The sequence below is a fragment of the Colobus angolensis genome, unplaced genomic scaffold, assembly GCF_000951035.1.
Source record: "Colobus angolensis palliatus isolate OR3802 unplaced genomic scaffold, Cang.pa_1.0 Scaffold170, whole genome shotgun sequence".
NCBI lineage: Eukaryota > Metazoa > Chordata > Mammalia > Primates > Cercopithecidae > Colobus > Colobus angolensis.
In genome coordinates this window covers 3,310,836-3,325,838 of record NW_012114822.1, presented here as the reverse complement: position 1 = coordinate 3,325,838, position 15,003 = coordinate 3,310,836, and the positions used below count along the sequence as shown (strand labels likewise).

The following is a 15,003-nucleotide window of genomic DNA, read 5'->3' as shown; positions in this document are numbered from 1 at the left end:
CATCGTAGTAGCTGAAAGACCTTTCTGAGTCCTTGCTTTACAGACCAGACACGGGCAGGGAGCGCCGCAGGTCTCTCCGCTGTGCAAGGACCGAATGGACTTGGGGGATCCGCCTCTCCAGGAAAAGTAGCTGCTGTCTGGTCTTCCCGGGGGAAAACCCACGTGACGAAGAGCAGGACCTCAGAGCAGGCAGCGTCTCTCTGCAGGGGTGCGGGAGGCAGCCAGTTCTCAGGCCACCTAGAAATGGAGGGGGCGGAGGTGCAAGTGCCCCACGCACCTCCCCGAGGCCTCTGATGAGGCCTGCAGAACCCCTGCACCATTAGGAGGCGCCCGGGGCTGCGTGAGTGCCTTCTCAGAGCTCTGCCCGTCCAGCAGGATGTTCCCGTCTAGGGTTCACCAGCACCTCAGGTGCGGGAGCTGAGGCGAAGTCCAGGAGGCATCCTCAGCTTGGCCACAGTGGAGGAGATGAAGGCAGCTGGAAAAGCAGAGGCGGCGGCGCCCTCCCCGACAGCCTCAAAATCCCAACCTCCTCCTGCAGCTTCGCGGCAGACGCAGGAGGTGAGGGATGTGGCCGGTGCCGAAAATGGCAGACAACAAGCGGTTGCTACCTTTAGGGAGGGGCCACCTTTATCCCACGCGTGCCCACATCTGTGGGGTGTGGAGACCTTTTAGGAACACAGAAGGACCCATTTCCTTAACCATGATCTTGAGAAGTCACCTGCCATGGTCACCCACGGCATCGACTGTCCCACGGAGGTCACCCTTCACTCCCACCCTACTGTCTGCCACGGATGTGGCCGTGGGACCAATGGCTCTAAGCACATCCCTTTCTGAGGCAGGGGGTCCCACAATCACAGCGCTGGGGCGGCTTCTGTAGCAGGAGGGGGCGCCCGGCCCAGGCCCTCGCACTGACCTGCAGCCCACAGCCCGCAGCCCACCGCTCGGTGCGGCCCACCCTCCACTCCTCCGCCCCTTGCACTTCCACCCAACTGCTGCCGTCTCAGAGCCGGAGTCTCAGCCCCCACCCGGGGCAGGCTTGAGCAGCCTCTCCATGAGGACAGAGGGCGTGGGCTGCCTGACTGGCCCCCAGCATGTCTCCTCAAGGAGAAACCGGGCTTGTGCTGTAGACAGGAAGCCTCTGACACCGCGCCAGCAGACAACACTCAAGAAAACTGCCAAGGGATGACATGTAAAAGTTTAGTATTTTGTTCAACAATTTAAAAAATAGATATAATACCAGCATAAAATATTGCATAGCAAATAATAGACTATGTTTGTACAAAATCCAGTAAGAAAAACATAATTTTATCATTTAGGATGATTCATAAAATACATTTTGAGCAACAGAGATAATGAGGGTCCCACGTGTGCAGACGGCAGCACCAGAGCCAGAGCCACCGCCACGCAGTTCACACTCACGGAACCCAGGCCTGCTGGGTGTCAGCAGCAGCTAAGCCGGACGCAGGTACTACAAAATGACCAGCGCGTGCTCTCTGCTTCCTCAGCCAAGTGGTGGGCCCTGAGGTCAAAGGCTGAGGAGAGGCGGGGAGGATGGCCTGCAGGGCAGGAGAGGCAGACAGGCCCCAGCCAGGCGGCCCAGGAAGGATGTCACCCTCAAGCCCTCACTGGTAGATGACCTTCACGCAAAATGCCTCTTCGTTTTTGTCCTCATGGTCATTGATGTAGATCAGGATCTCCTCCTCCCCCACTCTCTGACGAGGCACAAACTGCAGGCCGATGGTGTGGGTCTCTCCACCTGCAACCTGGAAATAAGCATCCAAATCCCAGCATGCACCCCCGGGCCGTCCCACACTCTCACCAGCAACCTCTCTGCATGGTCATGTGTATTTCCAAGGGGAGCTGACAAGGCGGGGGAGCCCTGCAGGGTGCATCCAAGGCCTGCCTTCGACTTCAGCGCCCGGGACACGGATGGGAACCGGTGCTCCGCCAGAGTGACGCGTTACTCGGACTCGGAGCCACACTCATGTTCCAGACTGAGCTGTCTAACGTTACCATGAAAAGCCCTGGGCACATCACCCTTTCCCACGCTCAGGAGAAACTTAGCTAAATCTCCAGCTACTAAAGAGACAACGGGCCCACCCAAGTATGGCAGGGCACCTGTCACCGCCCTGGGGTTTTTGGAAGACTGCTGGTGACTGGAGGAACTCACTCCTAAATGCAGCCTAACTGCCCTCCATTCAGGTTCCAGGGCTCCCCCTGGGAGTCCCACGCACAGCCCCGCCACACCTGGAAGGAGTCCTCCCTGAACCGCAGCAGCTCCGGGTGGTCGCTGTGCAGGTGGAACGTCCTCCGGGAGGGGTAGGGGTTGGTGTAGGTGATCCTCTTGTTGACACCCTTCCCTTCGTCCACAGCCAACGTGATCTCAAAGGCCTGTGGAGGGAGGGGACAGGGAGACACTGTGGTCACTCGCGGGTATAGCCACTGGCCCTTCCTCCAAGTATTCCCTGAGTCTACCATGCACCGTGCATGGCCCCAGACACTGGAGACCCCCACAGAGATAAGACAGACGCTCTCTGGAGCTTCCACCCGGGAGACAGACAGCACAGGAGCAAACACTCGCACATCCAGCCCTGCTGGGTCAGAACCCTGTATCCAGGTGGCCCGAGTCACAGAGCCAAAGTGGGGGTCCTGTAGTGCCCTGGTATTGAGCCCCCATCCCCTCAGCCTGTGCCTGCCACACATACAGACCTTGGAGATGAGCGGCTGGCGGCAGGAGAGGCACACGAGCCAGGAGGCCACCAGCTGGTGGCAATCCACGTCCACTAGGTTGAGGTGGACAAAGCGGCTGCCAGCCCTGAGGGGCCTCACACCAACATGCAGGTCCTGCACCCCACGAGGCGGCAACACGAAGACACCTTTGGGGTCTGTCTTCAAGAGCAAGAGAGGCGGGTCAGGGCAGAGCCTCTCACGGTGTGCAAGCAAGGGGCTCCTGGCCAATCAGCCAGGGGAGCCCAAGGTCATGGGTGGTTCAGGGGCAGTCAAATCTGAGGCCACAACCAACCCTGACATCACTGTGGCCGCGGCTCGGGTCTGCACCTGGCAAGTCCCTCCTCCCACATGGCGACTACTCCCTAAGCGCTGCCTCCACAGAAAGAGAACTGAAGCCATCCTGGGGCTTAAAACCCTGGCCAGCTGGTGGCACCAGGGGCTGCCCTCTCACCCCATCTAACTGTGGCTTCACTAACACCAGGGCTCCTGTCACCGTTTACCTAGCAGGAATTCTGAACACTGGCCTTTGGGGTTGGTGTGTACGTCACTCGCCCCACAGTGGCACATCTAACGAAAGGTGACTGCCAGGAAGCCTCTGGCAACAGAGTCTGAGCGCTGGAGGTGCTGGAAAAGCTGCCGTCAGGGCCACCCACTGTGCTCCAGCTGAATGCCCACTGCCCGTCTCCAGGCTGGGGTTGGAGAGAGGCTCAGAACAGCCCCCAGAGAGGCCATACCTTCAGCTCCTGGGGGTGCGAAGTGAAAGCTCTCACTTTCCTCACTGTCTGCGTCCCCCGAAGGACAAGGGACAGGCGGGTCAGCTGGCCTGCGACGCAGGAGACATCCACGCGCTGCAGGGAGTGGAGGCAGACCTGCCACGTCTGTGTGGGTGTCGCCAGCCAGCGATCCCTGCAGTGGGACGGGAGCCATCTGCACTTGTCCCGGAAGACTCAGCACCAGCCCGCGAGAGGCCAACAAGGGCTGCCAGGAGTGTGGGCAGACAGAAGGCCACGCAGGGAAAGCCCCAGAGGACCAGGCCCCAGGAGGCAGAGCTGGGGCCTGGTGGCTCCGCCCCAGCTGCCCCCTTCCCACCCACAGCAGAGGCTCTCAGGGCACAGCAGGGCTGACCGACGGCCCCACCTGTCTGCACCCAGGATGTCACCTGGCACGAGGGTGCTTAGGAACCACATGTCAAACAAATGACAAGGCACGCTTTGGCCAAACACACATCCTGGACAAGTGTCCACCCCCAACAGGGCTCTGAGGCAAAGCCAAGGGCAGCGCCACTCAGGAGACAGGGCGGGGCTGGAGGCCATGCCGGCCGGAGCAAGGAAGCCCCTGGTAGCATTTCAGGGCCAAGAGCCTGCTGCTTCATAGCAAAATGGGGCTGGGTGAGGCATCTTCATGGGCTCACGAGGAAGCCCCTCTGAGACGTGGTCACGTGGCCCCTCACCCTCTGGTGGGCCCCTCACCCTCTGGTGGTAAGCCCCTGACCTGTCCTCAGAAGCACTGCAGGAAATCTCCCGGCTCACAGCAGTTTGAAAGGATTCTCACAGGACTTGGGGATCCGACTTGGGGGGGAAGGGACCGGGTCATTTAGCCTGGAGGAGAGGGACGGGCAATTCCACCACAGTCCTCCTCCCTCTCCGCAGGAGGGACCACAGCTTCATTCATGCTGTTCGGCCTAGGGACTCAGCAAGAAAAAGGTAACAGGGGCTTCTGGGTGGCCCTTGGCACTATCGGGAGACAGAGGCTGACTCATGTCCTTCCTTGGTGGGCACAGGCTGCGTCCCAAGTCACTCAGGCTGCAGGTGCCCCTCCAGGATGCCTTCCCCAGGCCCCTGCTGGCCCTGGAACTCGCAGTAGAATCCCGCCTCACAAAGTGAAGGCCCAACAGCTCCCCCAAGTTTAGGAAGGCGCCAAGCCCACTTTCAATCCAGCAGTAGCCCCAGGCCTGCCTCCTCCTCTCCTCTGCCACTGCCCCCGGGTCCCCGAAGGCTGTGCACTTACGAGTAAATGATGACAAAGAAGTCTTTGATCTCCGGGCTCGGACCACTAGCTACCTTCAGAAACACGTCCCGTGGCTCCCCCGGGCCCTGCCAACCAGATGTGCAGCAAATCAGGGCACACAGCCCACTGCCCAGCTCTGCCAACCCCAGCCTGGCCCCTAAATCCGTGTGACTAGTGCACGCAGACAGTGAGGACCAGCCCCTCCCAGAACAAATCTGTTCATGTTCTATACCAGTCAGAATTCACTATTCTGTTCACTGTCAAAGACAAAATCATTAGCTTCCTGATTTTACAAGGATCTCAATAATTAGATTCTACAGGAGATTTTATCCAGTTTCCTAACTGGTCATAACATAATTATTGCCTTATCCTTTACACAATGGTAATTAATATGTGCCTTAATTACCATTCACTTTATTCACTTTGCTTCATGCCTTTTTAAAATTTAAATTCAGATGATCAAGGAGCTGATCTGCTAGTAGAAAAAAATAAAAACACGCTCATAAAGCTCTCATAAAGATGTCAAAATAGCCCCTTAGTACCTTGGAAAAGAAACCACTTAGCGGAAAACCTAAAATGAAGAGGCTCCCAGGAGACCCCGCAGGGAAGACGATGGGGGCGTAGACTCGCTGGGAAGGATCTGCCTGAGCCGGGGCCACAACACAACCTACCACATTCTGCGTCTCACAGATGACATTCGGGTCGCTGCAGCGAACATGGACCGGGGGGTCCTCACCAAGCATTCCCACCGGAGCACCTGGAGCAGGGGAAATGTCAAAAAGAGTCCTCCACATTTCCGGCCTGTGTGGAGACGGCCCCACACGTTACATACTATAGGACAGGACAGGCTCATCACAGGTGCTCAGCAAGACACCTGCTGGGGAACCGGGTGCTGCCACCTTTCCCAGGACAGCATCTGAGCACCGTGTTCCCTGCGCGGACACCGCCCATCCAGCCCACTGCCGCTTTGCTGCAGCCACCTCTGCAGGGAATAATCGAGGGGCCACAAAAAGGAAGGCACAGCTCCCTAGAGCAGGGAAACCGGCACTCTGCTGTGAGGGGCGCCAACCAGAAACGTGGGCCATCAGGTGAGGAGGCAGGTGTTCCTCCAGGCACACCTGGACCTGGGCCGCGGAGCTGGGGTTTTTTAGAAGAGCGGACTCATCCAGCAAATGCACACCTAGTCATCTCAGAGGTGGCAAGAGGGACACCATCTCAAACCATAAAGGGAGAGAAAATTCCCCAGGCCCCACGTGCTGCTCTAACAGCACCAGGGCACGAAGCCATGAGGCCATCTGTCACCCTCAGGAGGTGCCTACTTCCAACAGGTGAGCCTGTAACATGTGGGCCGCAGGGTCAGTGCAGGACCTGCCTGGAAGCGTGTGCCAGGGCGGCAGGCGGATGGCCTTCTTCAGAAAGGAGAGCTCCGGGTGATAGAAGCGGAAGACCTGGTCCACCACGTGGGGCTGCAGCTCCACGGTCAGGCAGAGCACGGCGATAGGCTTGCCACCACTTGCTCGGAACAAGACCTGTGAGGAGGCCACACTGAGTGTTGGGACGGGCACGAGACTCGTGAGCAGCTTCTCGTCCCTCCTTAGACAGCACAGGTATCTCCACTGTCGCCACGACCCACTCACCCTCCACTGCCATGATGGGGGAAGGTCGGGCATCGTCAAAGGCAGGGACTGAGTCTGCAGCAGCAGGTCCCTACCCAGAGGGGACCGCTAAGCAAGGTCTGGGCTGGCACCCAGCACAGGGCACCCGAGCAGCCACACTGCTGTTATTTCTCTCCAGTACGGCACACTTCTTAAACGCCAGTGGAGAAGGTCTGCAGTCCTACGTCAAAACTACTCCCGCCACGATTCCACCTCCCAACACCCTGCGTGCAGGTGAGCAAGTCAGGCCAGGAGGTCCTGGGGTGGGTGGTGGTGGGGCCAAGTTGGTGGCCAAACACGTCAGCACAAGCTCTTTGATTTCAGATGTCAAAAAGAGGCTGTGCCTAAACCAAAGGGGTTAGAAATAGAAACTTCCCTGGTTTCAAAAAGCTACTCATTAAAAACCATGTTGTCTAAAGAGGTATTAATTTCGACAACTGATAAAAACGCTGTATTTGTTTCAAGATATACACACACACAGAGACATGCACTCACACACATGCACCCACACACGCACATATATGCACGCACATATGCACACACGCATGCGCCCACATCCATCCACCCACATATGCACCCACATGCACACCCACATGCATGCACCCACATGCACCCACATGCATGTACCCACATGTGCCCACATGTACACACGCATGCACCCACACATGCACATACATGCACCCACACATGTGCCCACATGTGCGCACACACATGCATGCAAATGCACGCATGCACGCACATGCACCCACACACGTGCACACATGCGTGCACACACACATCCACCCACACATGCGTGCACACACACATCCACCCACACATGCATGCACCCACACATGTAGACACACATGCACACACACGGATGTATCCACACACATGCACACACCACCCACACATGCGTGTACACACACACATGCACACACTTCACACCTGCACACATAGAGAAGGAGACAGTGGGGCAGGTCAGGAATGAAAAGATCCTTCCAAATATATCTTGCTTAATAGTTTGATTTTTGATTTAAATGTTTTTAATTTTGAAAACTAAAATAAATAGAAGTGTCAATGTATTAAAAATAAACAAATCTAACCTTCTATCAAGTTGGTGCTGTAACTACCCAGAGAAGAATTCTTTAAGGAAATTTAAATCACAGGATACAAAGGACCTAAGGACAAATGCACCTTCAGACATCTTGCACTGACAGATAGTGTCTATCCCCGGTTGGTACTGATGTTTTGAAATATACACATACACAAAGATGGCCAGTGTGGCCAGTGGTATTGTAGCCAAAGGGATTTGGCCAGTGTGGTCAGCAGATTGGTTAGATACAGAGGAAATCAGGCAAATAACTAAATATAGCGAACCAAATGGGAGCCAGGTTTCTCACGAGCAGAAATGGGAATTACAAACATGGAAAGAAGAAACCCGTGATGTTGAACTGGTGTTGGAAGAACTGCTTCAGCACACTAGAAACAGTAGTCTATGCACACACACACACACACATATGCACACACACATCTATACATTGTATATGCATGATATGCACATATGTATATGTATCTGTATACACAGGCATACACCTCTTAGGTCTCTCCGCTGACAGGGACTAGCAGCAGTGACATCCCAGTAGCACCGAGTACATCTAGCACTCAAGTCTTGGTTTCTAAATGTCATTCTCCAACCAAAAGCACCTTAGTTAAATGGCTGACCTTCCTGAAATGCAAGCTGAGCCTGGGGCATCCCGCTGTGCTGGGCAGTAAGGAAAGACTCAACGGAGGACAGGGGTGAATCAACAGGACACAGGAGCTGGCCTGAAGGGGCTGCCCTCCTTAGTCAGGGACAACATGGATATGAGCAACAAAATAAATAGTAACAAAATGAATAAAATAGAAATTCATTGTTCATAAGGATATAAAAAGTAAATACATGAATGGGGTGAAGGCACAGCTCTACCTTACTTAAAATACCAGTAATCGACAGAGAAGGAATGATGGAGTTGGAAAATCCACAGCGGGTAAGCATCCTATTAACTACCAACTCGGGGTGGTCATCAGTGCACACTGAGACCTAGTGCGTAAAAGACTGATGAAGAAGAGGGTATTTGAATGGCCTCAGTATCTCCCAACAAGATACTTACTCATGACTTTCTGATTACTAGACACAAATTTTTTTTTTTTTTCTTTTTGAGACGGAGTCTCGCTCTGTCGCTTGGGCTGGAGTGCAGTGGCCGGATCTCAGCTCACTGCAAGCTCCGCCTCCCGGGTTTACACCATTCTCCTGCCTCAGCCTCCCAAGTAGCTGGGACTACAGGTGCCCACCACCGCGCCCAGCTAGTTTTTTTTGTATTTTTTAGTAGAGACGGGGTTTCACCGTGTTAGCCAGGATGGTCTCGATCTCTTGACCTCGTGATCCGACCGTCTCGGCCTTCCAAAGTGCTGGGATTACAGGCTTGAGCCACCACGCCCGGCCACAAATATTTCTTAATTGATATTACAGGAAAAAAGCATGGCAGATGCCATCTTAACTGAATGGAAACAGTAACATCGCCAGTAACAGGACAAAGCAACATGGTGTCCCTCACAGTATGATGTTCAGAGAGGACACAGCAAACGTCTGTGGAGTCCCTGTCCCAAGTGCGTCACCTGGGTCTAACCAAACCCGGGTCTAACCGAAACCAACACCAGACCAGCCCCACTGGGCACACCCTGCAGGATAACCGCCTATGCCCTTCAGAACAGCCACAGCCACGCCAGAGGGACTCCAAGGGCAGCGGGCTGCTGGGGGCCACTGGGTGGGCCGTCTATCAAGAACTGGGACATCTGCGAATGTGAACGGGGCCTGTGATGACAGAAGAGGAGTGTCTAATTTTCATGGCTCTGCCTTGGCTGTAGAGGACAGTGGCCTTATTTTCAAGACAACCCAGCTCGAAGTGTCATGGAGTAAAGGGCATTACCTGATAATTTATTCTCAAATTGTTCAAGAAAAATGCATAAACAGAGAATAGTGAGGCAACCATGGCAAAGGTCAGTGATCGGGAAGGCTGGGAAAACCCCATGTGGGGACTCCACACTCTTCCTGTAACTTTTCCCTAAGTTCTACATTATTTCAAAATAACTACTTTTTATAACAACAAAAAAAAAGGAACAGGAGTTAACCTGAAAAGGATGGCAGTGGCCAGAGAGAGGGCAGTTCGAGCATCTAAGAGTGAAGCCACCATGGGATGAGACATACAAATACAAAGCCCAGGTGTCCATCACGAGACGCCACAAACACGGACTGTCTCTGAAGGGTGCTAGGACGCAGCTCGCTTATTTGAAAATTGATAAATAAAGGGAATGATTCTAACATTCATCCTCACTTTCAAGTACAAAAGTACAAAGTATAAAAGTATAGTTTAGGGTAACCAAACCACTGATGGGGAAAGTCCTTGCTTGTAGGAAAATCACAGGAAGAATGGCAGGACTGCAATTTCACCTTGGACGGAACACGTGTGGGCCAGGAGCCTCAGCTGGATGCGAACGAGGGAGAAGCGGGTGACAGCAACAGGCCGTCAGCACCTGAGCACGGTGACAGCCAGCATGGCCTCTGTGGGTGGCCTTCATGGATGACGTGACCTGCCCACTGAGCAACTCCAGAGGCAGCACACTCCAGGCCAGCGGGTCCCAACCCAAACACACCAGCTGTAGAAAGGCCCGTGCTTAGAGCCCCAGCAGACGATGCCAAGATCTGCGTTGACAGGGGCAGCGATGACAGCATGCAATCACGATAAAAAGAAAAGTCCTCATCGGTCCAAGATACACACTGCAGTAATTATGGGTAAACTAACACAATGCCTAGGATTTCCCTTCGAACTCCAAATTCATGTGAAGAGATCATATTTTTGACATAAAGATTATTTTAAGGTGAGAACACCTGAAATCTTTATCTGAACTTCCCTTATCTGACTAGTGCACAGCCTCCTGAAAATGCAGCTGCCATTAACCCCCTACGTGAAAGTGAAAGCATCCTGCAAATTCCAGGAAGGTCACAGACTGCCCATGCCTACAGCACAAAGAGACAACAGAACGTCCCTGCCTTCCCACGGAGGCCCTGGCCCTCGCCCCCTTCGTGCTACACTGGCACACAAACCTCGACCTCTGGGCATTCGGCAAGCTACTCACTTCCCAATGCTGTCACGGGCTCACAATGGTAAGGCCCATCTTTCCTCCCATCCCTCTGTCTATCGTCATCCACCTGCAGGCCTTGCCATTCAGACCTAAGCTAGCAGAGGAAAACCTTCCTCCCAACAGTTCTGGCAACAGGATGTGATGGCTGGGACTTCCCACACATGTAAGGAAAAGGTATTAACCTAGAGCACTCAATAAAGAACAGATGTATTCCTTAGATCAAGGCAAAGCTGTGGCTGCATTTAAATAAAATAAAGCAAGTTTTCACTGGTGATGGGGCCTGGTGGACACACAGGGCCAGGCTGCAACCACAGTGAGACCCGGGCCACAGGGACCCCAGAGCCTCAGGCCGGGACTGTGCTGAACTCTGAATTCTGTCCTCCAGGCAAGGTGTAGGAAAGACCAAAGCTTTTCCATTTTGTTTTTCACTTCCCACTACAAAAGGCATGTTTCTACCGAATAAAGAAAAACCTTCAGAAACTGCCATAAAGCAGCAGTGTCTCAAGCTCCTCCTGCAAATGTCTCAGCCAGCTGCTGAGAAGCAGGTGCCTTACTACACGGCCTTCACTTAGCAAGGGATATAACCAAGGTCTAAGTCTTATTTCCAGGAAGAACCACACCACACACTCACACACCAGGGAATGCTGTGTGTGAAGCTCACAGAGTGGCCACAGGCTGTGGCAGCCACCATGGGAACCGCGGCTTCACACCGGAGAGCCCTGGCTGTGAGAAGGCGGCCACCGAGGAGGCATTTCCCACCAGACACCAAGCAGGCTGTGCCAGCGCCCAGACGGAGCTGCCCTGCCCAGCGAGGACATGGAGAAGGCCATTCCCAGGCCCACACCACCCCTGCCCTGACCTGGCCCCAGCCCTCCCCTCCAGGAGGGGAGAGAAGGACACAAGGCTCAGGCCCTGGGAATACCCTGGAAGCCCCGAGGTCAGTCTGTTCTCTGTTGCCCCTTTACCTTGGCGTGTTTAGTGGGCACTGCGCTGGACTTCCAAGGTGACACGGCATCCGTGCCCTTCTCGTTGCTCAACCCAGGAGAGGCCTGCAGGAACCAATCAGCACAAGCAGTTCAGGGAGCGACACCACTAGGTGACCAGCACCTGTGCTTAGAGACACCACTGCCACCCAGCTGGGAGCCACCAGCCTCCTCTCACACTGACTCTCCGGGCAGCAACCATCACCAACCGGCCTCACTGTGCCAGAGAAAGCTGAGGCTGCCAGGAGCAAAAGAACAGCAGATCCCAGGTGGAAACCCAGCTTTGCCTGAAGCCAAAGGCCTGAGGTCCCATCTGCTGTCCTCACAGCCCGTCCCAAGAGCCAGCATGGAACCCTGTGAGTGAGCCTCTAGGGACATCTCAAGTCCACCTTAAGCAATGACCATCACCCTAGAGAGCTGACCCCAAAAGGTCAAAAGCTGAAACACACACTCCATGCCCCATGCCTGCCTCATACACCCAGGCATGACACACCTCCTGCAGGCACGCCTCACACACCACCCCTGCACACAACTGCATGCCTGCACACACACACAGACCCCCACACGCACCACTCCTGCACGCGTGCCTCACATACACCCCGCATACATGCCTCCTGCACACACGCCTCACATATCCCCCCTGCACACATACCTCTTGCAAATACACCTGCTGCACCCATGCTCCCTGCACCCATGCTCCCCGCACACATGCCAGCAAAGCTGCATCTTGCATAGAGCAGCCAGTGCTGCAGTCAGAAGGGACCAAACAACATTAACTGGAAAGAAGATGCTAGAAAATGTCAATCCATTAGATTCACTGGGCTTTAAGAAGCCCTAACAACCAACCCAGTAAAGAAAATTAGGAGGAGATGGTCCAGCCCGACACCCATCGGGCTGGAAAAGAGAAGCGGCTGGTTGCCACTCGCAGTGTACATGCCAGGGCTCTTATTGAGCACAAAGGGGAGTGGATGGCAGCCCGCAGGCTAGTCCGTCTGCCACAGGCATGGGAGGGACACTGGTGGAGACTGGAAGCATTCTCAATTTCCCACTGTCGTCAGCCAAATGCAACTTCCTTGTGTGCCTGACACCCGCACCTGCACCATGGCCAGCTGCCCAGCAGAGAAGCTCTGGAACTTGAAGGGGATGTGGGCGGTCTCGTGGGGGCGCAGGTAGAGCTGGGGGGCCAGGCTGCCGCGCAGGTGGAACATGTCCTCCTCCACCGGCGTGTGCAGGCCAGCAGCGCCCTTGAAGTCCCTCCACTCCTGACTGTCCACGATGACACTGGGGAAGGCAGTGTCCAGGCGTCAGGACAGTTCTTCCCAGGAAGGCCCACGGGACGCTGCGTCCCACCCACCAAGAGCAGTGCTCAGAGGAGTGGGAGAGAGGAGCCGAATCGCCTCGGGCAGAATTCAAGCCAGCTCAGCAGGGGAGCCGACTGCACCCGACACAGATCTGGGCTGGGGCAGGATGGGCGTTGCTCAGACCTCACCTGAGCTCAGGGTTGTCGATCTCCACGGTCACCGTGTGCTGTGTGTTGTGGGGGTTCTTAAGCACAAACTCGAAGAACTCGGCGACCCCTAGTGTGGCGTGGAGCGTGTGCTCCGTGGTGATGGCCAGGCTCAGCAGGCTGGCGATGCTCTCGGCCTTTGTGCGCTCCCGGTAGGCGGCGATGACCTGTAGGTCCCGCAAGTGCTGTGTGCGGACGCTCTGCTGGGCCTGCGGACAAGAGGACATGGGCGGACAGGGTCCCAGGCACACTCTCCTCCACGAGGGACTGTTGCTGGCCGCCCACCACCCGTGATCTCAGAACAGGACATTTCTCCACCAGCATCGCCGCCACCACCCGCTTCCTTGACCATGTAGTCTGGGTGGAACTGGCCGGCCCCACCCAGGCATGGATCTCAGGCAATGCTGGACAGAGGTCTGCTGGCTGTGTTCCCGACACGGAGGTCTACACAGCACCCTTGCCTGCTCCTGAGAGACTCTTCACAGCCGCAAGCCTGGCCCCCCGCACAGTGGAGAATTAGAAACAGTGGTTTCAAACAAGAGAAAAGAATGGCCTCAAAACTATGGTGACAGGCCTCACCAGCCAGGTCCCCAACACAATGTCAGGAGCCCTGTCTGGGCCCAGAGTCCACAGGAGAGGATATGCCCCCGGCCTGCAGAGTCTCGGTCACACCGGGTCAGAGTCCGGGCAAGCAGCATGCTGCCTCAGCAAGGCTCAGCCACCCCCTTGCTCTGACGCCCCAGGGACTCGAGGGGCTTGGCCAGCGCACATGGGTTCTACAGGTTGGAGACTGGCTTGTTTTTCTTGTGGGCCTTACAAGAAAAAGTGAGGCCCTCTAGAGGCTGCCTTGCAAGATCTCAGGCCTGGAAGGGGCCACCCCCATGCCGGGGAGTCAGCCAGCCTAAGTTACTCCAAGAAGCCGCTGTGGCCGGGCGCTGGGAACCTTCTGTCTAACAGAGGAGGCTGAGGCGTCAGAGAGATGGACTGACTTGGATGCTTTCAGGATTTAACTCAAAAGGTGAGGACAAAATTTGATTTCTGACTCAAATGATTGGACATTCACTTTCCAACCTCCAGAGCTTTGGCTTTTCCTTTGCCAGGGGGATTGGAGCTGGGCCTTTCACTCTTGGGGCCTCCATCAGAATTTATCATCAGAGCTTTTCAGGAGTTGAACTTCTGACAGGCTGTGCTGGACAATGGGGCCAGACATGAGTTAGGATGAGAAACAGGGCGAGGGCTGAGAGTGGCTCCTCACTTCCAAGCTCGTGCTGACAGAGCTCAGGTTATCCAGGCTGGGGGCCTCCAGAGGCCCCAGCTTCAAGCCCGGCCAGCTGGGATGAGGGAGGAAGGGAGAGAGGGAGGTGGGGTGGGTGTTCTGAGGCCTGGGAGGAGGCCCCAGCCATGCCCTGGCCCTACCCCTGGCCTCCCTCTAGTCCCTCTCTCCTCCCTGACCACTGAGCCCACCAGTCCTGCAGGCTCAGCCCAGGCCTCCCCACCCCGTGTCCTCTCACCATGCCTGTTCCTCACCCCATCAGACTGAACTGAGCCTAGGTAGGGACCGAGGCGTCTGCATCCACCTTTGAGCACCAAGGCCTCACTGGCGGGGAGGCTGAGTGACGGCCCTGCTGAGTTTACCGTCAGGAGAAGTCACACCTCTGTTCAGACCCCGGCCTGCCTGCATGCAAAGGGGAGTCTCAGGAGACCTTTCTCGAGGCCCCTGTGGTTCCCGACTTCTATGCACCCAGGAGGTACAACCATTCTCACCTCCCATTTCTTAGTTGCAAAATATTAATAGTTCTATTTAGATTTTCAGCCAAAAAGGGGAATTATTCTTTTTTTTTTTTGAGACGGAGTCTCGCTCTGTCTCCCGGGCTGGAGTGCAGTGGCTGGATCTCAGCTCACTGCAAGCTCCGCCTCCTGGGTTTACGCCATTCTCCTGCCTCAGCCTCCCGAGTAGCGG

General features: G+C 55.4%; 1 protein-coding gene across 3 annotated transcripts in view; it reads right to left on the bottom strand.

Moving 5' to 3' along the window:
- Positions 1-1,183: 1,183 nt before the first annotated feature.
- The window catches only part of NPHP4 (nephronophthisis 4), a 131,724-nt gene continuing 117,904 nt past the window's right edge, over positions 1,184-15,003 (bottom strand). For all 3 annotated transcript variants that reach the window (XM_011938285.1, XM_011938286.1, XM_011938287.1), the window contains 10 exons: positions 13,026-13,252; positions 12,631-12,817; positions 11,519-11,602; positions 6,110-6,266; positions 5,409-5,494; positions 4,738-4,823; positions 3,465-3,636; positions 2,710-2,889; positions 2,248-2,391; positions 1,184-1,763 (listed from right to left, as the gene is read on the bottom strand). In XM_011938285.1, coding sequence (XP_011793675.1) covers positions 1,623-1,763; positions 2,248-2,391; positions 2,710-2,889; positions 3,465-3,636; positions 4,738-4,823; positions 5,409-5,494; positions 6,110-6,266; positions 11,519-11,602; positions 12,631-12,817; positions 13,026-13,252 — 1,464 coding nt within the window. In that variant the 3' untranslated portion in view covers positions 1,184-1,622. The remainder of the gene's footprint in view (positions 1,764-2,247; positions 2,392-2,709; positions 2,890-3,464; positions 3,637-4,737; positions 4,824-5,408; positions 5,495-6,109; positions 6,267-11,518; positions 11,603-12,630; positions 12,818-13,025; positions 13,253-15,003) is intronic.